General features: G+C 36.9%; 1 protein-coding gene across 4 annotated transcripts in view; it reads left to right on the forward strand.

Annotated features, from left to right (window-relative positions):
• Positions 1 to 23,990, forward strand: part of Lama2 (laminin, alpha 2) — a 570,325-nt gene that overhangs the window by 454,474 nt on the left and 91,861 nt on the right. For all 4 annotated transcript variants that reach the window (XM_005389182.2, XM_005389183.2, XM_005389185.2 and 1 more), the window contains 5 exons: positions 3,816 to 3,978; positions 4,879 to 5,089; positions 12,577 to 12,693; positions 13,368 to 13,531; positions 14,829 to 14,967. In XM_005389182.2, the coding sequence (XP_005389239.1) occupies positions 3,816 to 3,978; positions 4,879 to 5,089; positions 12,577 to 12,693; positions 13,368 to 13,531; positions 14,829 to 14,967 (794 nt within the window). The remainder of the gene's footprint in view (positions 1 to 3,815; positions 3,979 to 4,878; positions 5,090 to 12,576; positions 12,694 to 13,367; positions 13,532 to 14,828; positions 14,968 to 23,990) is intronic.

Here is a 23,990-nt window from a genome sequence, read left to right on the forward strand (position 1 = left end):
AAGGGAAGGAAAGAAAGGAAAGAAGAGAGGAAGCAGGGAACAATGGAGAGGATGGGGGAAGACGGAGGGGAGGAGAGATGTCACCAAAAGCTTTGGACACCTCTCTCTCTCTCTCTCTCTCTCTCTCTCTCTCTCTCTCTCTTTCTCCAAATAGTCATCTGTACTTTCACATATTATTAGTGGTAATGAATGCTATAGAAAAATGAACACCTCAGCCTGATAGGTGTCTACTGCAGTTTTCTGTTTAGACAGATAGATTACCCATCCTGTCTTCCATTAGAAGTCATGACCCCTTTATAGAAAATCAACTTCTATTCATCTAAGGTATTCTTAACTCACTATAATTTTATAATATCAACTCTGCTACTACTCTTGTTTACATGATGAATATGCCATATTTACTCTATGCATTATCCGTATAACAAGGAGACAGAGACAGACCCCATTAGTGTCTATGTCCGGACATATAATAAGATTTAATTAATGCTAAACAGCTTCCTTTGTTGTCTCAGGTCCTACTAGCATTTTTCATTCTTGATAAAATATTACCTCTCAGAGAATTTTCTCTCTTGAGCTTAATATTAAAAAAAAATTTTTTTTTGGAACTTTGGAGGAACTAGCTCCTTTGTATTTTGTGACTATTGCGCACCTCACGCGAATGCCCTGTGAGCATTAGCTCTCCTGTGCCCGGCTGCAGAGGGGTCCATGCTGCTGCAGGAGCCTCGTGCCACGCCTTTCAGGGTGGTCATACTTTCCTTGACTCACATTAATTATTTTCTTTGTCTCTACTGTGTTTTATTTTAAATTTATCTTATTTTAAAAATATTTTAATTGGCTTAAAATCCTCTATAGAAGATAGAAATAAATAAGCAAATTCAAAGGATGTATTTGTTTTATAATTATTTTTAGTACTTTAGAGAACATATTGAAATGACAATGTACACATGTGAAGAAGTTTCAGTCCCATCTATTGTATATTCAGTAGAGCAATAAACCTTCTATTACGATGATATTGTGTTTCTTATTACAGCATCATTTTGCTACAATCCTATCTGTGTATCCTGTTAATTTCTTTATTTCTTTACTGTTGTTTTAACTTAAGAGAAATGACCTGTGCATTCCAAGAGATGCAGCTACATCTGCCTTTACCTTCCCTCTCTTTTGTTGTCCCTTTTCCATTAAATTCTTCTCTGCCTGAGTTTAGCTTTGAGATTTGGCCACAGGAGAAGGAGTGAAATTGTATCTCATGTTCCTCCTGCTTGGGCCATGAACCTAAATGGGATTAAATTTCAAAAGAAAATCCTGTATCAAAACATATTTTATTATTTATACATCCATTTAATAAAGGAAAATGTGGCTTTGGCAGGCTCAGAAGTAGGATTTATCACTGTCATTTTCTTAAAAGTTAACACACGTGGTACTTGTGGTTCTGTAGTACAGCTGACTTAAATCAACTATACCAACTGTCATGCGCTCAGACAAAGGCTGTGTCATAAATACAGTCAAATCTACTGCAGGTACTACTTTTCTTAACATTTTAAAAACAGAAACCTTCTTAAATTTAATCATCAGAACTCTGGCATGTTTCCTGCATGGTCTACACAACCAGGGAGCTTTCAGGTTCATCCATGGTCACTGTGGCGATAACACAGATGGTGCATCCTGGGTGACACCTTGCTAGCAATAGCATCCTGGGTGACACCTTGCTAGCAATCGCGGTAGAATGTCCTGTGGCATATGTTAAGCTATGACTATTAAGGAGTAAACCAAGAAATGGTCATCCTCACTAATTTCTAGGAATAGAGCAGCTGAGAGACAATGCTAGCACAGAGCTAGGGAATGGCCACATCTGTTTTTTAAAACATGTGATTCAGGGGCTGGGGATTTAGCTCAGCGGCACAGTGCCTGCCTGGCAAGCACAAGGTCATGAGATCGATTCCTGGTACCAGAAAAAAAAAAAACCCCAAAAAAATGTGATTCAGATTTTTCTGAAATTGATCTATGTCTGTCTCAGTATGTTTGGGATACTATGACCAAATATTATTGACTCACTGGCTTGTAAACAGCAGAAATTTATTTCTTACCCTTCAGGAAGTTGAGAATTGCAAGATTATGTCAACCACACAGTTGGAGTCTGAGGAGTGATTCCTGGTTCCTGAATCACTGTCTTCTCACTCACACGGTGGAAAGGCCAACGGTGTCCTCTGCATCTCCTGAATAAGGACATTGCCTCCTTCCTCCCTCCTGATATAATCACCACTCAAAGGCCCCACCTCTTAATACCATCCCATTAGAAATTAGGTTTCAACATAAGAATTTGAGGCGATTTTCAACACTTAGTTTATAGCAATGCTATCTGGAATAAGGTTCCCCTTACAAAAACCAATTTCTTACAAAAGACATTTTTTTAAAGGGAAAGAGGATTATAAAAATGCATTTTGGAAAGTGTAGATTAGAGATTGGAACTCAATTCCTTCTACCTGCATAGGATTCCTCACACTTCAACATGTGTCGAAAGTTCCAGCAGGGCTTGTTTAACATGCCAGCTTACTGGTCCCCTACATCTAGAATGTTTGACTCCATAGGTCTGTGGCAAGGCCTGGGAACCTACATTTCTAACAAGTTTCAGGGTGATTCTGCTGCTGCCTGGTGGGGGACCCCATTCAGAATCTCTATGTTCACTAACCACTTCCCTTTCCACTCGGGCTGAATGCTCAGGTTGGCTAAGGGACAGTGCCTACCAATTACAGGAGCGTCTGAAGACTTCTTCACGACAAAATCAGTCTGGAGTGTTCATTTTCAGAGAGACAGCTCTGATTTGCACCAAATGTTCAAGATTTAGTATGTCCTGAAGAAGTCTTCAGATGCCCCTTTCAATGGTAGGAAATATCTCTTGACCAACCCAGAGTGCTTATTCTGGGGCTTTTTGTAGGTGATATTATAGAAATGAGTATTCAGCAGACAAAAGCTTTTGAAAAAATATTTCCTTTCAACTCACCAAAGTAATGTTCCATGGCACACATTTCTGAAAACTTTCACCTAAAACTAATGGCAACGACTGTGTAAATGTTCCAATTCACCAATTTTTTAAACTTTTATTTGACATAGCATTCTTTTTCCAAATGAAATTTTGCCCTGAACACCAACCTATAAAGCAGATTTTTGGCAGGACAGACATCATTTGTAGAACACCTGAAGTACCTGGAGAATCCTAATATTCCAAAGAGCACAGATTGAAACCCCATTTAATGCATAATAAACATAGACTCCCAGGATGGATGTTAGCGCTGGAAGGGACCCTTGAGGGCTGACCTATAACTCTTGTCACTGGACGAGGGCTTCTTTCTTGACTTCTTTTAAAAAAATGCAAGAAAACTCTGTGGAAATGCACAAGCAGCTTCACGTTCAGAGACTACAGTGCTAGTCGCCTTTGCAGATTCAGTAGTTTAAAACTGGCTGAACATAACCATCTCATCAGCAGCGCAGATCTTGGTTTTTCAGCTTTCAAGTGCTATACTACACATCTCATTTTTACTTATCTGAAGAGGGTTTGACCTGCTTTGTTTTTCTTCCTCTTCAGGTTGAGAACACTGTACTTAATGACCCCCGACAAGAAATCTAATGTGGAGAATGATGTCCCATTCTCTTCACGGTTACTGGCTGTCCTAGCAGTTGTCTCTCTACTTCCCAGCAGGAATACCCCTGGAAAATTACATTTCTTTAGGGAATGGTGGTAAAGAGCAGATGTTGAATGCCATTTTTGCTGGTGACACTTTTGTTTACTCACTTACAGAAATTTGTTTTACCCCTTGCAGGTGTGAATGAAAAAGCTGTGAAACTAAATGAAACTCTAGGAATGCAAGACGAGGACTTCGACAGAAATTTGCAAGAGCTTCAGAAAGAAATCGATCAGATGATGAATGAACTGAGAAGGAAAAATCTAGATACACAAAAAGAAGTTGCAGAAGACGAGTTAGTGTGAGTAGACTCACTAATATTTTTCATTTGGTAAACTGAGCTTTGGAAATTAGTTATGACTTTCTAAAGTCCCATCACACTTGTAATCAGAAGATACTTTGTTTTTCTGCTATGGAGATGCTCGCCATTTCTTTATTTGTCATTTACTTATTTAATTATACCTTACCTTGCTCTAAAGGGAATGAAAAGTGTAGTTTTTGCCTATATAAAAAATAATCAACTAAGTGATCTTTTTGGTGGTTTCTTTTATAGAGTTAGCCCAATGGGCTTGCTGTATTAATTATTTATATCCAGGATTTTTAAACTACCAGTAGATTTCTGTTTTAATAAGACCACCTTTGGATAAATTATTACTTGACCAGCCCATCCTATACATTATTATTTTAGGAAATATAAGAAAGTTAAACTCACTGAACTCCCAGATCACTCAGTTGGGGAAAAAAAGAGAAGTAAATCAGAAAAGTTATTATACTAATTAGAAAAAAAATACAGAGCTCTGTGGACAGTTTCTAAGCAAATATGTCAATATTGACCCCTTACATTCAAAGTCATGGAGAAAATGTCTGATTTTGGTGAAACAAGGGCTCCTTCACTGTACAATGTGAAGTGAATCATACAACTCATTTCATCTATCACATTAGGAAAATGATGTGAATGCCTTTGGATTAACAATGTTATAACAATTTTGAACGATGAGGCATCTTGCATTCATTTAAATTAAAAACTGTTTACCACTTTCAGAAGCCAGTTTTCAGCTAGGTTAACTGCAGAGTTAAGCTGCTTTCCCTGCTCCATTTTTCTATTTTAACCTCTTTGCTTTTAGTATCTCTCTGTAGCACAGCTAACTATCAGTAAACCCAGGGTGGTGACACTGTCTGTGCTTGGGCCGGGGGTTTGTAGAGCTTCGGAGGGTCTGCTGATGAGAGTGAACAAGCTGTTTGGAGAGCCTAGGCTCAAAAATGAAGGAATGGAGAAAGATCTCCAGGAGAAACTGGCTGACTACAACGACAAACTTGATGACGCTTGGGACCTGTTGAGAGACGCCACAGATAAAATCAGAGAAGCAAATCGCTTATCTGCTGCCAACCAGAACAACATGACTGCTCTGGAGGTGAGTTTCAGGGGGACCTTCATGAGTCTCAGGAACAGGATGCAGGGTTGAACATGGCCTGACAGTCAGGTTAATCCGCACTTCCAGCAGGCAAGCAGGACAGCTCTGAAAGGAGACTCCTCAGATGCAAAACAGAGCGTGTACACTTAAGGACCCTTTCCCACTGAATCATATGAAATATAGAAAACTTAGATTTTTGAAGATTTTTAAAGACAGTATTGAATAGTGGCTGAAACTCATTCTTAGAAGTCAGGGGACTTTAGTCTCAATGACAGCTGTGCCATTAACTTCATGTCGGCTTGGACCAGTCAGTGCCCATTTCTAAGCATCATTTCCTCCACCGTGCAATGAGTGCATTCAGCTAAAGTACATCTAGACTATTTTCAATCTTTTAATCACATGATTTTTAATTCACCCAACCTAATCCACAAACCTGGTTCAGAGATGTGGTTGCCAAATGTGAAGGTCCCTTCACTGTCAGAAGACTCCACATGCGGATAAAATGGTTCACTGAGACAGCAGAGCTTGGGAAGATGGCGGCTCCCCTTTGTTTCATGTATTTTATGCAAATAATGTTTTGAAAGGGACTAACAATAACAAATCCAAGTCTGGCTTATTTTTGCCTCTTTTCTTGCAAGAGGTCAAGAGATTATGGGCAGTCTTGTTGCAGAGATTTTTAGGTGCTACTAGATCTAAAACAGATACTTCCATCATTTTTTCTTTCAGTATTTTCAGTGTCCGCTTTACTGTTAACATGGTAAATAATCACTTTTCATAAGACTACCTTCAACACTAATAATGGCCAAAACTTTATCACATATTTAAACAAAGAAACTTTCTCTCCAGAAGCACCAGACTTTTCCAACAGATCTGAAGACAGAAGCAGGTCTTTATCTCGTCTAACATATAATTTTACCCTCAACCATAACTCAGCACTCTAGTCTGGTATATGCTCTCAAAAAATGTTTGTTGAGTGATAATAATAGTTGAGTAAAATGAAACTGGATTTTAAAATCTATTTGTTTCTCTCGATTTTCCTTTAGATTAGGCAAGGGAATGGATTAAATTTTTTAAAAAGCTTTTTCTTTTCCCTGAGACTTTCTGCTGGGATTTTAGCCTTATCATTTTTGTTGAAGCTGGAAAAGGCTCAGTTTTCCTGTAACTGGATATATCTAATCTTAGCCAATTTGAAGTCTAAAGACACACTAGCAATAGTCAAGACAAAGCACTGTCTGGAGAGGTGGGAGACAGAGACTGTCCTATCACAGCTGCCAGCAGGATTCCACCCTCTAGGAGACACACAGTGGGGTGCCTTCCCCACAAGGGCACCTGGTGTACCTTACCCACAGGGGCACTGCTCCATTTTCTTGCAGTGGTTTAAGAAATTAAAATTACCTGTGTGGAAACGTAATGAGCATTTGCAAAGTATTTCAAGAAGAATTATAGTGACACAGTAAATGGTGCCTTCAGCCGTTCTTCCTTTCAGCGGTGTTTAAAACCAAGAACCATCATTCCCGGGCCCCTTAGAGATGCCTCGCACTTATTACGTAGTCACCACTGAAGTTCTTTCTGTCTTTTCATGTTATATGCCTTGCTTAACTAAAAGATTGATTAAAACTCACTGGATAGGATAGATAGTTAACTACATCAATGTGAGTAAAAAGCAGATTATTGAAGTTTTCCTGGGTCCACCGAAGTTGGTACCAGAACAGCTTTTACAAAGAAATTACCTGGATTTCTTTTTTAAAACAAACTTATTCTATGGGTTCCCACACAGAATCTGAGCTCACTGGTGTGAGGTTTGGCCCAGTGTCCAAAGCTTAAGATTCCATGTGTTCATTTGATGTCCGTACTGTTTTAAGAACAAGAGCTTTATTTTGCCCACTGGGATATATAATAAATTGTTTTTAAAGTAAACCTATATTGCTGTACCTATACCTATAATTAGGTTGGTTTTTTTTTTTTTTTTTTTTTTTTTTCCGGTACCAGGAATCGAACTCACAATCTTGCGCTTGCCAGGCAGGCGCTGTGCCGCTGAGCTAAATCCCTAGCCCCAACCTATGCCTATAGTGACTGTGAGATAATTGAGACTGAACTCAAATTTTTTTCATTTATTTAAGCTTCTAGGCATGTAATTTTTATTATTAAGAACTTGTTTCAACACCTGTTATATTCAGAAAGTGTGCTGAAGACAGACTTAACTATTTTGGACACTGGTTGTGATATGAGGTCCTTGCATTAGCTGTGTCAGCATCACCTAGAAACCTGTTTAAAATGCAGCTTCTCAGGCCCTGCTCCAAAAGTCTCAACTCAGAAGCTCTGAGAAATCAGGCAACCTGAATTGTATAAAACCCCTCCAGTAATTCTGAGAATCCTTACATTTGAGAATGATTGATTCTTTATAAATCAAACACCATTTCTGGTGACTTTAAGTAACTTGTATCTAACTTATTTCAAACCACTTTATACACCACAATGATTAGCATGGAGGTAGAAAAAGGACTTAAGCAAAGGTAATCACCTCTGATTCCGGAACACCTTCAAAGGCTCTGACACTTGTGCTAGGCCCCGAAGGGTAAGCTCTAGCTATTAAGAACAGAAAAGAAAAAACATTCCAGAAACAGAGAAAAGTACATGTAAAGACAGAAAAAAAAAAAAGATAAGACATTTGAGAGAAAATTCAGTGGTTATCTGAACTGGCATGCAGACTGCAAATGAATGAGTGGATGGATAGATAGCCACAGCTATAGACAGGGCCCAGACCTTGAAGAATAAGAAAACTACATTGTTGGGCTAAACTAAGGAATTTGATTTTTATCCTGAAAACTACAATAGCTGGGGATTTAGCTCAGCGGCAAAGCGCCTGCCTAGCAAGTGCAAGGTCGTGAGTTTGGTTCCCGGTACCAAAGAAAAACCAAAAAAAAAAAAAAAACAAAAAACTGAAAACTACAATAATCAAGTGAAATATAGAATCATAGATTAAAATTACATCTGGGGGAATTTGTGCTTGGCTCATGTAAACTGGCAAATTGATACCATATTGGAAAATAGTGTGACTTTAGGCTAGGAAAGTAGGCTGGGATAATATTTAAGCATATTCCAGGAAACCATGATATCCAGTTGCTATTAATAACGAGAGTATAAGATTGAATAGGGAAGATGCCTGGCCTCATAGAACTTATAACCTCCTGACAAATTCAAACATTTCATCCTTTCATTGAATGTAATAATTTGATTAGTATTGACTGAGAAAATCAACAAAATATTTGGAAAAAATATGCAACATACAAGAATTGAGAGAAATTGAAAGAAAGGAGAGAATAGCATGAGGATGAACATGAATCTCTAAAAGTGGGAGGTAACTTTAGGACATGTCAAGTAGAGCAGAACAGTTCATTCATAAGCTATGCAAGTCTGTAGAGAAGATGGCTCCAGAAGTGGTCCTTGGAGCCAGAGTACAGAAGACTGTGAGCACAGCCTACTGAAGGAGATGTGTTTAGAAGGACATTTCCAGTGATGGAGAGAAAACCGGGGTCCTGCCAGGCAGAAAGAGAAGGGATGAGATCCAAGCAAAGCATGTGTATTGGACCATCTGTTGCAGTCTACCCTTATAACCTTGTTACAGAAGGTTTGTAAAGGAAGAGAAGGGTAAGTTGCCAAAGGATAGAAAGAAAGATCCTTTTCTCAGGTTCCTGAAAAAGCCACCATCCTCCAACTACAGCAAAAGAAAAGGGGCATGTTCAGCTTATAGCACTCTGGAATCAATTAAGGTCTACTTAATTATAAGATAAAAGTAGAAATATGATCAACTTTGTTATCCCAAGAGAATGGTCTAGCAATTATGTTTGTGGTGTATTTTGAAGAATAATTCTCCCTATATAGGAGCTTCCCTATTTGTTCCTCAAACACGCTAAGCTTCATGTCTGAAGTATTTTATATTCTGCATCATTCTCTAGCATTCCTTTTTTATTTCATTTTTAGAGTACTTGTTTCAACGTTACCTCAAATATGCATTAGTTCACTTATTCATTTTCTCCTTCCTCCTCTTCCTCTTCTTCCAGAGATGTCATGAAGAACATGCCTTCTTTCCAGCTATCCTCAAAGCCTAAAGTAGTGTCTGAGAAAAGGCAAAACAGATATTTTGATGCGAAAGTTAAAATATCATAAGGCAAACACAAATAAATATTATCTCTACACTTTCATTCATATTTGGGAATTTCAAATCTATATCTTTCCTCATTTCAAAGTTAGAGTCCATCAGTATCTAACCTGAAATTAGACACCTCTAAAATCTCTTTAATCTTAAGTCATCATTTCTGCTTAAATATAATGAACAACACATTTTCATCTTTGCATGAAAATCAACTCCCTAAAGCGACTCAATTGGAGCTTTCTAAGAGATAACTCACTAGCTTATGGAAACAAATGTAAGTCTAGCTCTTCACTCAACACATGTAAAAATTTTATCCTTCTTCTCAAGGTTGAATATTTTATTATTTTATTTTTCCAATGCTAGGGATCCAACCTAGAGCCTTGGACATGCTAGACAAGTGCTCTGCCACTGAACTATATCTTCAGCTCTGCTATAGTATTTTAAATTACCTTGATACATTGTATCAACTACCTCAATTCATTGTTGTACCCCCTACAAACAAGCCATGTTGGAAGAAACGTGAACAAAAACGACTAGAACTTCTGTACATAATGTAACTTTAAATCAGTCCATACAAAAGTGAAGGACTATAATCAGCAATTATGTAAGAGGATCAGGCCCACAGAAGAAAAGTTATGACTTGAAATTGGGAACAATGGGACACCCCCACCCTTTTTGGGAAGAGGGCATAGTCAATCAGAACTTCTGAATTAGCCAGTGATAAGAGGGGCTCAGGGAGCCAAATGTCACCAGCCCAATTCCGAGGAATGCACATCATTTTCATTTATTCACTCAAAATTATTTATCAAGGAAACTATTCTAATTAATGGAGTTATGCAGATATATAAGGCTGCTTTCATGGAATTTGTGTGGAAATACAGGAAATACTCACCACAACAATAGATGGGCATATATACGGCCAGAAAGTCTGGAAGAGCCTGTTGACTTACACAAGATGTGACTTCTTGATATATAGCATATGAGCCGCTCTGTGATGTTGCATGTTACATCCTCTGGTGCGTTCTTCACCTGCAGTGAGGAGTTCAGGACACTGCGGCTTTCTGCTGCTCCCTGGAGTTCAGCGTCTGTGATGTTGCATTATCTTCGTGTTCGTTAAATAATTTGTGCCTTTAGAAACCCCAAAAGAAGTAATCAGGATGGTTCAATCTATATATTTTTTTAAACTCAGTTTCTATGTTTCTATAATTTATGGGCACCCTATAGCAGTAGTGGCAAACCTTTTAGAGCTTTCAATGATACCAGCAACCCACTGTGGTACCTGTGCCATAGGTTTATCACCACTGCCCTGTAGAATATAATTCAGATAAGTCAGTGTTAGGAGCAAGAACAGAGTAATTGGCACAAGACTTAACAATTACGTAGTGTCAGTGTGTGCCAGGCAGTGTTGTAAGCCAGATCTTCTCTACTCTCTCAGGGCACATCAGTCACCCGAGGTCCTTGCTGAAATGCAGATTCTGAGTCAGTAGTTCCCCCAGGAAGGACCAAGATTGTGGATTTCTAACAAGCTTCTGGGTGGCTCCCGTGCTGTGGGAAATGGGTCACGCTTTGTGCAGGGAGGAAGTAAGCATCTTCCATGGTGCTGATTTACTTGCTCAAGACTTCACAGATTTCAGAGCAGGGATTCCATCCCACCAGGCCGTTACTTGAACGCAGCTTTGAATCACTGTGCCGTCCATGCAGAGAATGATTGGAATGCAGATGCATGTATAGACTGTCGAGGAATGACCAGAAGCAGGAGAAGGAAGGATAAAGCAGGTCGAGAACTGCAGAAGGGCACAAGGAACAGAAAACTCCCGATGATAAGGCTCAGAGGCAGTGAGGGATACACACTTGGCAGCTTCTCACAGTGCTTGGTGAAAAGGTCAAGAAAGGAAGTTATACAATTAGCACTGTCCCAGTGCAAATAAAATGTGCAATTTCTATGACAGGAAAGACACTCCTTTTGCAGTCTAGCACCCAAGATCTATCTTTAGGTAGAATGTGTTCACGTCTTACTGCACTGTACTATGTGACATTGGATGTATCAATGTATTAGTTCGCGTGGAGTGCAGTAACAAAATAAAAAATCCGGTGGTTGATAAACAAAATAAACTTATTTCCAAGAGTTCTGGAATCTTGGAAATCCAAGATAAAGGAGCTGGCAAGTTGCTCTCTTGCAACTTGGTGAGGAGCTGCCTTCTGGCTCACCAGCGCTATCACTTTGCTGTGTCCTCACACAGAAGAAGGGAACAAACGCACTCCGAAGCCCCTTACAGTGGCACTGATTCCATTTATGAATTTTCTGCCCCATGATCTCACCATCTTCCAAAGGGCCCACTTTTGAGTACTAACACATGGGATGTCAGCATCTCTATGTACCAATTTTGGAGGACCCAAACATTCAGACCATATCATTTGTTCAATGTTCTACTTACTTAAAAGATGACAAGACAGGGCAGGAAGGATTAGAATTAAATGAATCAAGTTTATAAACTGCCTGCCACATACTGAGATCTGAATAAATATAAACTACCATGATTATTTATGGAAAAAACAAAAATGACCTAAGCTTAAATTTTAGTCGATACAGTTAAACCTATAGGTAAAACAGTGACTAAAAGAATATGAGTGCATCAGAAGTGCAAAGAGAATGACACACAAAGGTATACTCCAGATGGAGAATGGCAGAATTTCCCCTGCATCGATTTCCTCCTAAGCCAGGAATGAATTTCATCTAATTTTGAAACAACCTGTAAGTTCCAAAGAAAAGTTAGAGTCTGCTGTCTTACGAAACAGTCCATTAGGTTTGTCCTCCAAGGTGATAGTTTCTCTTTTCCTTGAAAAGTATTTCCCCTGAGTTCCCTTAACAATCCTACTTCTTTGAATTTTACAGAATCTCCGTAGAATAAATATGCTTCTGTTTAGGCTTTTAAGGTAGTCATTTGTATATAGATTCTGGAATTCCATATGTAGTTTCATTATAATTTGGTTACTACCAAGTGTTCAGGAATACATATTCAGCACTCACATTGTAGTTAAAAATGGATGTTCCAGCTTGCTTTAAAAATAATTTTAACTCCTTAACTACTCTCACATTACTTTTCTTTGCTCGGATGACTTTCTCAAATGGAATGAAGAAATTACCTGCAGGGGCTCAGAATAGAACAACTATTGGGGGGCTAGCAGAGGAGTTTATACTTTCTCATCTAGTCACATTGCAGCTCTAAGTACCTTGTTTGTGGAGCTGTCCAGATAACTCAGTAAAGACTGTGAAAGAAAGCTGGATGGTTCTACCCACATGGCATTGTTATGTCTTGTTCTTCCTGTGCTGTAGAAAAAGAAGGAGGCCATAGAAAGTGGCAGACGACAAATTGAGAACACTTTAAAAGAAGGCAATGACATACTTGGTGAAGCCAACCGCCTCGCAGATGAAATCAACTCCATCATAGCAGTGAGTATTTGACAAAATTCGGAGTTAAAAGCGGGACAACAATGCCCTAGGTTCTCATAAGTTGGAAAGGAGAGATTTCTGTAATATAAACAAATTCTAATATGTGTTCTGTGTGGCAGTCAAATTTTTGTGCTATTCTTTTATGAGTGTGTCCACCTATTGATAACAGAATTTCATGTTATTCTCTTGACAGACATGCATATTTGTATACGGGTCCTCACACTCATGCAACCTGAGCTTTACTTTTTCACAGTGATAAGGAATTTTCCTTATTCCTAGAGCAGCATTTGTGATCTGTTTAAGCATTATATAACATTAACTAAACCAAAAATGTAAACCTATAAGCAGACATTTCATATGCTGTCTAATGCACTACACAGTGGTGTATCATAACAGAAATGCAAATGGTCTAAAAGATCCTAATGACTCATTTATACTTTTATAGTTATAAAGCAACACGTTGTGAAAAGATAGATCCTCCTTGGTATACATTGGCTTCTTCAAGTTCCTAATCTTTTCTATAGAATAACAACTTTTCTTCTCTATGCTCTTGTTGCTGTGCTATAAGAGTTTAGGCTTCATGGAAATACTAAGTATATGTCGTTGTGCCTCAGAGAAATTAGTAAATTCAAAGAGACCTTCTTAAGATGCTTTCTCTTCTGTGTACACATCAGTATGTTGAAGACATTCAGACTAAATTACCACCAATGTCAGAGGAGCTTACAGATAAAATAGATGAACTCTCCCAAGAAATCAAGGACAGGAAGCTTGCTGAGAAGGTGTCCGAAGCTGAGAGACACGCGGCTCAGTTGAATGACTCGTCCGCCATCCTTGACGGGTATCTCATTTGTTGTTGGAAATGTCTATGTATCTTGACACTTATCTGAAAGTTGTGACAGGCATAAAGAGTAGAGAATCACTTTCAAGTTTTGATTTCTGTAATTATGAATAAAAGAACGACATGGCCTTTCTGGGGAGTTTCCTAATTAGGAGAGTGTTGGCAAAGTTCTGCTGGAGAAGTATCAAAAGTGGGAGTTAAAAGTGGATTCAAATATGGCTTGTTAGGCAGTGAACACAGCCTTAGGCAACACTTAGAAAATGGTTTTTTGTTCTTTATTAGAAAGCACACCAGTTGTCTTATTAGCATTTTAAATAATAATATATAAGCACATGTTCTGCTGCAAATTTCAGTTCTATGTTTCCAGTGGAATCAAAACAGTTTATTGTTAAAAGGTACCTTTTGAAAATGCGCCCCTCTACGTAGCCTTTCAATGTGCTTTCTCCCTCTTTAAAACTCCAGGAAGATACTGTACCCTCCCCTGTGAAATAACCACTGACTACAGCTGTTCAATATAGCAAGTGGGTCTGAAGAAATGAGGGAAAGTGGGAAGAGCCGTGTGGCTTATAAATAGCCCTATAGCCATAACTGATATGTTGCACTACAATTTTGTGATGGAGGTAATTGGTACACCAGGTCTCTGTGTAAAAAAGAACTTTCTCAAATGAATCTACATTTAAAATACATCATATGATGGCCTTTGTTTCCACACTTAATACTCATTGATATGAAGCAAAATATTGTTTGAAATCCATAGACATTACATGTACAATTGCTCATTTTATATCAGATTTTTGCCAATTTACATTAAAGGCTAGGAGATGGAAGAGTAAGCCAGGAGCTAGCAGACTGGGGTCCTAAGTCCTCCGTTAGTCAGTTAGGGATGTGTTAGTCATGTGACCTGAAGCAAGCCATTCAACATTCTGAGCTTTCTTTATCTTCCTCTGGGGGATGTTCACTGACCCCAGAGAGATTTCGCAAAATTCATTCCGTGTGGTGCCAGTGCTCTGAAACTTACTGAATCTTTCAAAAACTATGTGAAAGGTCATCACTTGCTTGCTGCATGTGGCTGCTAGGGCTTCTGGAGGACACTATGGATGTTTAAAACCTGTTGGGAAGATTTCATAGCTGAATTGTTTGGAAATACGTGTTTAAATGAGAAATCATACCACAATACCGTTCAGTAGGAATTCTCACACTGGCCGTGGTCATTTGGAAGCCATGTTTATTATTGCTAGGATGACCCTCATGTGGGTGCTGACTCCTCTGGTTTTGCTTTTCTGGGTTGTTCCGACAGGATCCTTGGTGAGGCTAAGAACATCTCCTTCAATGCCACTGCGGCCTTCAATGCTTACAGCAACATTAAGAACTACATTGACGAAGCTGAAAAAGTTGCCATGGAAGCCAGAGGTCTTGCAAATGAAACTATGCAACTGGTAAGAACTAAATGACCTTCAGTATTAAAATGAAGATCAACATTTTTCACTACATTCTGAAACTAAGTTTTGCAACCTTATGTAAGTTCTTAGAAAAACCTAGTAAATTAGGATGCTTGTCTTGAAATGTTTGTGAAGGCTTCTTTTAAATTTCATACAAAATAAATTCTCAGTGGGCTGCAATCATAGCAGAATTCTTTTCTCTGGCATCCACTCATCATTGTCAATATCTTGAAATTATCACAAATGCCAAGCACATTTGTGCCATCCATTCACAAGACAAAAACAGGCAAGTAGAACTCTCCAGACAGAGAAATTTATCACTGTTATTCCAAATGTCATCAGTTTAAAAAGAAATCTTGAAAATGAATATCATGGCCTACAAACACACACAACTGAATATAAAGTTTGACCAACAAGTGCACTTTTTACCAAATAACATCAAATCATATACTTTAAAACTATTTACATTATATTTAATTGAAAAATTCAACCTATGGCTGTGGTCAGTGTTCAAAATATATTCAGAACTAACATTTTAGAGCTTGGAGGTATCCATTTATACCCCCTTATTTGAGTATCATCAATAATGATAAATTTTATCCTTTACACACAAGGAAATATTTTGTAAATAAATCGACAGGTACATCTAGGTAATACTATTTTAGGTTAAGAAACACCTTGCAAGAAGCATATTTTTATTTAAAATGGTCATAAATAGCATTTATTTACCCCTTTCCTTCACGTGCAATTTCCAAATGCATCAAAAATGTGGAGGGAAAAGAAACCCTGATTGAATATTTGATTGTGAATGGCATATACATAAATAATATTGTCGAAGAAAGATCAGTGTTCGCTTTGAAATTGAGTAAAAATATTATCTTGGAACTCAGAAATATTAGAGATAATTACCACAGTCACAGGAGGGTTATTCTGTGATCTTAATGAAGATACCACATCCTACCAATAAGTACCACTCTTTGCGTTTTCTCTGTAATGAGTTCAGCCAATGCCATATGTTCTATTTATTTCTCATTCCAAATAGTGATTATCATTGCAAGATGTTTCCTATGTTCAGTTATCTTTGCAAAATGAAACTTTTTAAAAATATAACCTAAATTTTACTGATTTTTATTGATAGCATTCTTTTTAAAGACTTTAATTCCTCAGGTTCACCATTTTCAACCAATCTGTGTTTTATTGGATGCACATAGCCTAAGGTCTGTTGACGAGTGAGCATTCATGAATGAATGAATTTCATTACAACTGACGCATTTTATGCCCATTTGCAATCTTTTGTGTAAATAAAAATCTTGCTCTTGTCATGGCTTCCTGCTTATAGATGCCTTCTAACATTTTGTGTTAAAGGCCTATTTAATTTCACCCACACTTGGTGTTATCACTTTATATGTAGGAAACCCTCAGTTTTTACTGAAATGAAATGTGTACTTACTTCTCCTTACCATTGCTGCTTAAGCCTGATAAGCTAACCAATCTATGATGAGGTGTCATGTATTCTAACTTGTCCCCACTTATTATTATTCCCTTCCTCTTTCCACAAGCCATGTAAAAATAATTAAATGTCTGAAAAAGTACAAGATAGATGCTACAGAGAATCATTGATTTATTAAATGGCTATCAGCAAATTTAAAAAGACTCATCTATCCCAGAAAGTTTATTGGAGTATGTTTCATGAGCAGAATAAATTACACTTTAATCTTAAGCGGTCATTATCATACAGCTAGAATTTTCTAGAAAAGAAATATACTTGCCAAACATTGAGTATGAGATCTAGTATTGTTATTAGAGTTATAGTTAAGTACACAAGAATGCAATAAAATTATTATTTATGAAAGAAGTCAAAATAGCAGTATAGATGAGTCCCCTACTCATTTGAGCCTGCCCCTAGGAAGAAAAGAAAATATTTGCAATGAGTTGGAAAGAAAAATTAAAGAAATAAAGTGTGCATTTTCAGAGCAAAAAAACTATTATATAATCAATAAGTAACACATTTCCAGTATAAAGAGAACAGAGAAGACAAAATAAATTATTGGAAATACTGTAGGACAAGAAACAAATGAATGGTAGAAACAACCTGTAGACATAATTGTGACTTCATTTTAAAAGCAACTTCCTGGTTTAAGATTTACTGAAGTCTACCTATTAACACACACAGATTGTTAAGAATAAAATTGAAAGGAAAATATGAGAACTTGAACTTTTATAAGAGAAGGCTATATATAATTTAAATTTGTAAGAATATTCTTATGCAGAGTATTAACTATTGGTTTACATAGAAATATTATTTTAACAAATCAGGCATTATTGAAAAAAAAGCTGACACTATTTTCCTGTTAGTGTATTACATGTAAAAGATATCATCACAGCAATTCCTTGACTGGTGCTTGACCAAAACCTGGATACCATAGTTCCATAATTTTGTCATCTAATATTAACCATCATAAAAGTTCTATATTCCATATACACAGAGTAAAAAAGTGGAGAATTTTCAATTAATTCTATGAAAGGCAAAAAATAACAGTAACCCATTGTAGATATAAATTTCAAATATGATGTAATTAAATCCAAATACAGAATTCAAGATAACTATTAGTAGTTGCCTCAGAAATAACTCATGAAATTTCAGAGGCTGAGCACAATTGAAGTTTATGTCTCACATCACCACTCAAGACGCATCACACAACCCTTGTCCATGTTATAGTTACACCATACTGTATAGCTGCCCCAATTGTCCTGCAAAGACAAAGAAAAAGGAAACATGCCAGCTCTTACATGTTGTCTTGTGTGGCCTGAGCCGTGCCTTGTCTGAGTCTAGCTGACCAAAATTAGTCATGTGTCCAACATAACTGTAAGTGAGGTTGGGGAACTGGAAGGCACTTAACATGTGTGGTGAGTAGCAACTATCTTAGCTTCAAATTGTCTCCATAATAAACTGCAAAACAAATTTAAATTGACAATTAGGTAATGATTGTTGTGTTGAATTAATAATGCTTCATAAAGACAGTCATCTGTGTATGACTTACACCAAATATTGCTAACTCGTAAGGTGCAGAAGGAATGATCAGGAGTGATGAGAACCAGGAGAGCAGTGAAACTGACAGGAAGAAAGCTGCTGTAGCAAAAAGGCTTAACATGTTTAAAAGGAGATATTTGGCACAGAGAGTCATCACAATAGAATAAAAAAACAAGTTAGCAGGACAATTAAAAAGTAGTGAATATGAAAGGTCCTAATAACAAAGCCCCCAAATAAATAATGACAGACATATCAGAATGAGACAATTTCTGTATCCATAGTGATAGATTTTACTATGTCTCTTAAAAATTGATGGGTTAAGCAAAGAAATGTCACCATGCAGATTTGAAAAGTAGCATAAGCATTGATTTAATGGCCTTGTAGAACTTTATGACCACTAGAAATTTAATTTTACATGCACCATTGAATAAAGCACTCACAAAACTTAAAAAAGAGGCCACACACTAGAGCACAAACCGAGTATTTCCAAATCCTAATGATCCAATGGCACCTATGCTATGTTCTGCAATCAAAAGGCAATACAATTAGAAAGAGAAGCAAAAATACTGCCAAAAATCAGTATTAAAATTAAAAACACACTTCAAGATAATTGGAGTCAAAGAAAAACGTAATTTGAAAATAAATCTCATGCACAAGTTTAAATATCACAAAAAAAAAGTTTAAATATCACACAGGATTTCGTATGTGAGAATACCAAAGTATAAATAAATTAAAGAGCAAAATAATAAACAGTAGGAAACATGGAGATAGATCTTTAACAAAAAGAAAGAAGGGTGGGGTGCATAAAAAGAATTAAGATGTACTAGGTACATGTACCAACTCCCTACAACAAATATCATAATTATTTATTTCAGACATGTACAAATAAAACAATAATTTAATTTGAAAAAAGGAAATTACAAAGTACTTAGCAGAATCAAAATGAAGCTTCATAAATGTATGGAATAAACATAAAGGAGCCCCTCAGAAAACATATAGCTTTGCATACAGATCTTAGTAAAGGGTAGGAACTGAAACTAATTATCTAAGGTTTATGTTCAAGAAGTTTAAAAAAGTACAATAAAAGGAATAAAAATAAAAGCAGAAATTAATGATGTAGGGAAAGAAAACATTAGCCAAGGTTGACAAAGCAGAAAGCTAGTTCTCGGAATAAACAGGCAAATAAATAGAAAAGACAGGAATAATTAAGTAAACAAAGAGAGATGACATATACAAAGAGGATTAGAAATGAAATGAGGATGATAACTATAGATATCGTGTAGATTTTAATCTGAACATGAATGTACCAGAATACATAAGCAACTTATTCAAATAAATGTAAATACCTAAATGAAGTAGACAAGCATCTATACCAAAAGTTAGTCCAAACAAATGTAAACGAGTTTATTAAACAATTAAATGATTCAAATCAGTATCTCATAATTTACCTACAATAAAATAACAAAATTTACCAAAATTTCCAGCACTGCAAAACATTCTAAAGAACAAAAAAAAAGAGAAAAGTTGCATAGCCTATTTTAGCAGGCTAGTATAATATTGATGGCAAAATCTCATATATACTAAAAAAGTAGAACTATAGGGTAATTATTTAAATACCAAATTATTTAAATACCAATTATTTAAATACCAAAATTTCAAAACAATATTGGCACGTCAAATCCAAATAAGCATATTTTAAAAATCTGGTTGAATAGAGCAGAATTTTCTAGATATGGCAGATGAGAGTATAGTGTCTGAATTACCTTCTGTTCTTATCTGTAGTCTTAAATTATTTTCTTATTAAATGTATTTTGGAGTAAGAGATAGAACCTCAGTCCTGTAAGATCACTTCTAAAAAGACAAAAAATAATAAAGAAAGAAAGGAGTTTAAAATAGATTTGGAAAATAAAACAAACTCCTTCATCCTTTATACAACAAGAGTCTATATTTCTTTCTTTTTAAAATTCATAATGCATGCAAGTTTTAGTTTCTTTTCAAATGGAAAGTGAGGCAGATAATTTAAAGCAATAATTTCTTGATTGAACTATTGTCTCTCCGTTAAACTCACACACCCAAGAGGAACTTCTTAATCTTTTCCACACTTCTCCCCCTTTTCTGTCTTAGTGATACCACTACTGTGCCATCATCGGTTTTATTAACGTGTGGCACTGTCTTCTTAATTACTGCTATAATGAACGAGATGTGCTTCACTTAAGTTATTGCATCACATTTTCCACTCATCCATTTCCCAACATAGGAACATCCGGTGCTTAGATGCTTTATTGTTTTCTATTTAGACTGATAGACATACACTTAGAGCAGTATTTCCTATTATATCCGTGGTGCATTCCACACACGTAAGATGAAGCTTATTTGTGCCCTCATCCTTTCATTTAACTCTCTTTCTTCCTTCCCTCCCAACTTCTACCCCTTTCACTTCTATATTTCAGTCAATAACATTTATATTTGATCAAAGGCCATAACTGTTCCATGGCAGAATGCAGAAGTCTTTCTTCCTCTAGAAACAGTTTCCTGAAGAGATTCCCTCCGATTTTGTTTTTTCACTAGGGGGCACTTGGTGCCTGGTAGCTCTGTGCAGCAGGAAGAAGATATTCAGTTGCATCAAATAACTGACTTGCCATGGATTCTGTTTTTATTCTCGTGTCTCACTCTCATCCTTGACCTTACCTGCTGTTTCTGAGCCTGGCCTGCTTCAGTTCTTTGTGCCACCTTTCAACCTGGTATCCTACTGTGCAAGGTGTGGACACAGTAACTGAAAGATTACGGGTAGTAAATATCTGAAGAGCCCTGTTGGTGTGGTTAGGGGGAGATTTGCTCCTGCTAAAGGGAGATTCCTCAGCCAAGGTCATCCTCTTCTTTCTGATCTACTTCTGTTTACTCCATCATGGCTTTATTCCCCACTGATCCGCCCTGCACAGCCACCGCCCTTTGGTCTCTTGGTGCTACCTTCCAAAAGTGCTCAATCTTTTGCTCAGAATTGGAATGAAATATTCCGTATTTCTGAGTTTTCTCTTGTTTTCTTACGTTTTATGACCTTCATGGTAAACGTATACTCAGGGCCTTCTCTAGCCTATGCAGTTACGGGGTACATTAGAAGAGGCTTCTCCCTTGGGTGGGACTCCCCAGGGCACACACAGGGGAGCAGCACCTGGCCAGGCTCATCGTCCTACCCTGGAACTCTGTTTTCGTAGCTTGGTGACGGTAGTGTTTTAGTTCTTCCCTTTTTCCTTTTCCCAGAAATGATGATCTCCAGAATTAAAATCAAGGCTGACAATAATTTCACCACTGGCCAGAAAAATGCATAACCCAAAATGATCCTGAGTAGTTTACCCTTTCAATATTTCACAACAATATTCTGTGGTTGGCAGATAGCTAGCCCTTGGTATACAGTCAGTGATCGCTGAGTGTAGGCTGTTCCTTGCTCTCTCCAAACACCGAGGATGTAAGACTCCTAAAATCGCCACGATCTAGATCCACAGAATTCACCCGACATTTGTGTTACCACAAGAGCTAGGGAAGTCGATCAACAAGAAAATTCAGATATAAAGTAAAATTATTTTCTTTTCCTATTTAGTTTGAGACTGTGTCTGAATATTTGTTTGAATGTAGATATCATGTAGGAATTTTTAATTGATCAGAATTAGGTATAAGTGGTATGTTGAAGTCTAATCAACTTGGGAGAAAAGTCTACCTGGTCAGAATTGAGCGTACATCACGTAGGTAGTGAACTGTCTACTAACATAAAACCTTTCCAGGAAACATTCTATAATCTGTGCTGTTAACTCCACTGGTATAATTTCTTGTTTTTTTTTATTTTAAAAATAAAAGGAGAAAAATATTAACAGACAGACAACATCTTACAAAATGGCAAAGGAACAGTACAGACAGTACGGAGTTACAAACAGAGTGGTAGGGAATTAACAATGCTTGTTGTATTACATATTGATATCTTCAAAGTGGTTTCTCATGAAAACAGATATAGACATACAAAGCTGATCAACCAAGGACTCATTGACAGTTTCTTTCAGCAAAGAAATACAAGACAGTAGAACAGCCATGTTAACTATCCTGCATATAGATACATACAAACTTTCTCCTTCTTTCCCTTCTCTTTTCCCATATCCCAATTTCCCTTTACCTTTGAGTGCTTTCCTATCAATTCACAATGTCTATCATATCTCCTAATTTAAATTAAGTCTTTCATATTTTACACTAGAGAAACAATGTGGTGCTTGCACATGTATGTTTGATTTATTTCACTTATGAGTATGGTCTCTAGTTGTGACCATTTACCTATAAAAGCCTCGAGTTTATCTTTCTTTACAGCTGAGTAATATTCCATTATATAAAAGTAACACAATTTTCTTATCCAATCCTCAGTGGATGGACATTTGGGTTGCTTCCACATTTTAGCAATTACAAATTGTGCTGCTATGAACATAGGTGCACATACATCACTGTGATATGATGTTTTTTAGATCTTCTGGGAAAATACCCAGCAGGGGGATAGCTGGGTTGAATGGGACCTCTAGACCTAGTTTCCACTGGTATAATTTCTATGGTAAATATGCGTTCCAAATAGTTTTTGTACAAGCTGGTGACTTTTGCTTACCTGTTTTACAACTAAATATATCAATGTTGCATACACAATTAAAAATATTTTGAAAAGTTATCTTTAAAAATGTATTTAGGTCTAGATTCCACCATTTCTTCGGAGAACACACTTTATTATAATAAGACTACTACCCCCTGATTTTTAACAGTAATCTGACACACCAATTTGTAAGTTTTTATGATACATACTTTACACAAACCCACTGCAGTTAGTCACCAAACTTATAAGCACTCTGCACATTTTAAATAGCTCTTTAAAGAAAAGACTTTCAATTTAAAATCATTTAATTTAGGTTATTATTAACCTTTCTGGAAATATGAAAATCTTGGTGTCTTTAAAGAAGAGTACAAGCAACTTTTGAACTTACATATTTAGAAAATAAATTACTGGGGTGCTAGTTTTGGAGCCTGAAAATTTACCTTGAGGTCTCCTTCTTACGTCTTCCTGGGACAGTCAAACACTTACGCATTCATCTGCTTCCATCATGGGAATGATCAGTTTCCTTTACAGGTGATCTTCCCGGTTTGTCTGTCCGCTCTAGTCTACTTTAACTCCATCACGCAGAGCATAGTCATTTCATACTCAGTAGAGTTTGCTGTGGTGCATGAAACACCTACTGGCTTTTGTTGGGCAACTTAATACATTCACTCACCAGTTAATCAATGACATTATGCTTTAACAAGAGTCACTATGAATCTGTAGCAAATAGTAGGAAGAAGAAAACGAACACATATAAAAATGCAGTTAAGGGCCAAACACTGAGTAAAATCTTCATAGATTTTTCCTTTTCATTTTTTGTGTGTTTCCTACCCTGTGTTAAATTATTTCACATTTTCCTGAATGAGCATGAACTGATAATACCTGAACTTATGTATAACTTTAAATTATATTTCATATAACAATATATTTCATACAATTTATACATATACAGGCATATATACACAGAGTATTAAAATTATTTGTAAAAATACAACCTCTAAAAAAGCAAGGAACAAAATATCTTACAACTCTTAGAATCTCATTTATATTTCACATGTACTGTAGACACAGCTCAGAAATTCAGATGTGATGCTTATGAATATGTATGAAGTATAATTAGCTTGGAAAATGCTGCTTCATCACCTGTCCTGATTCTGTTGATGTGCTTCAGTAACTTACTGAGCAATGTTGGAAAAGAGTCTTTCCCAGTTCCAATGGGTCGAAACAGTTCTGTTCATCCATAAGATGTTAGTGTTTTCCATTCCCTTATCATATGAGAAGCCTGTCATTTAAACTGGGTTGGGGCTGGGGATTTAGCTCAGCGGCAAAGCGCCTGCCTGGCAAGCACAAGGTCGTGAGTTCGGTTCCCGGTAC

The sequence above is a fragment of the Chinchilla lanigera genome, unplaced genomic scaffold (genome assembly GCF_000276665.1).
Source record: "Chinchilla lanigera isolate Chin_1 unplaced genomic scaffold, ChiLan1.0 scaffold00035, whole genome shotgun sequence".
Classification (NCBI taxonomy): domain Eukaryota; kingdom Metazoa; phylum Chordata; class Mammalia; order Rodentia; family Chinchillidae; genus Chinchilla; species Chinchilla lanigera.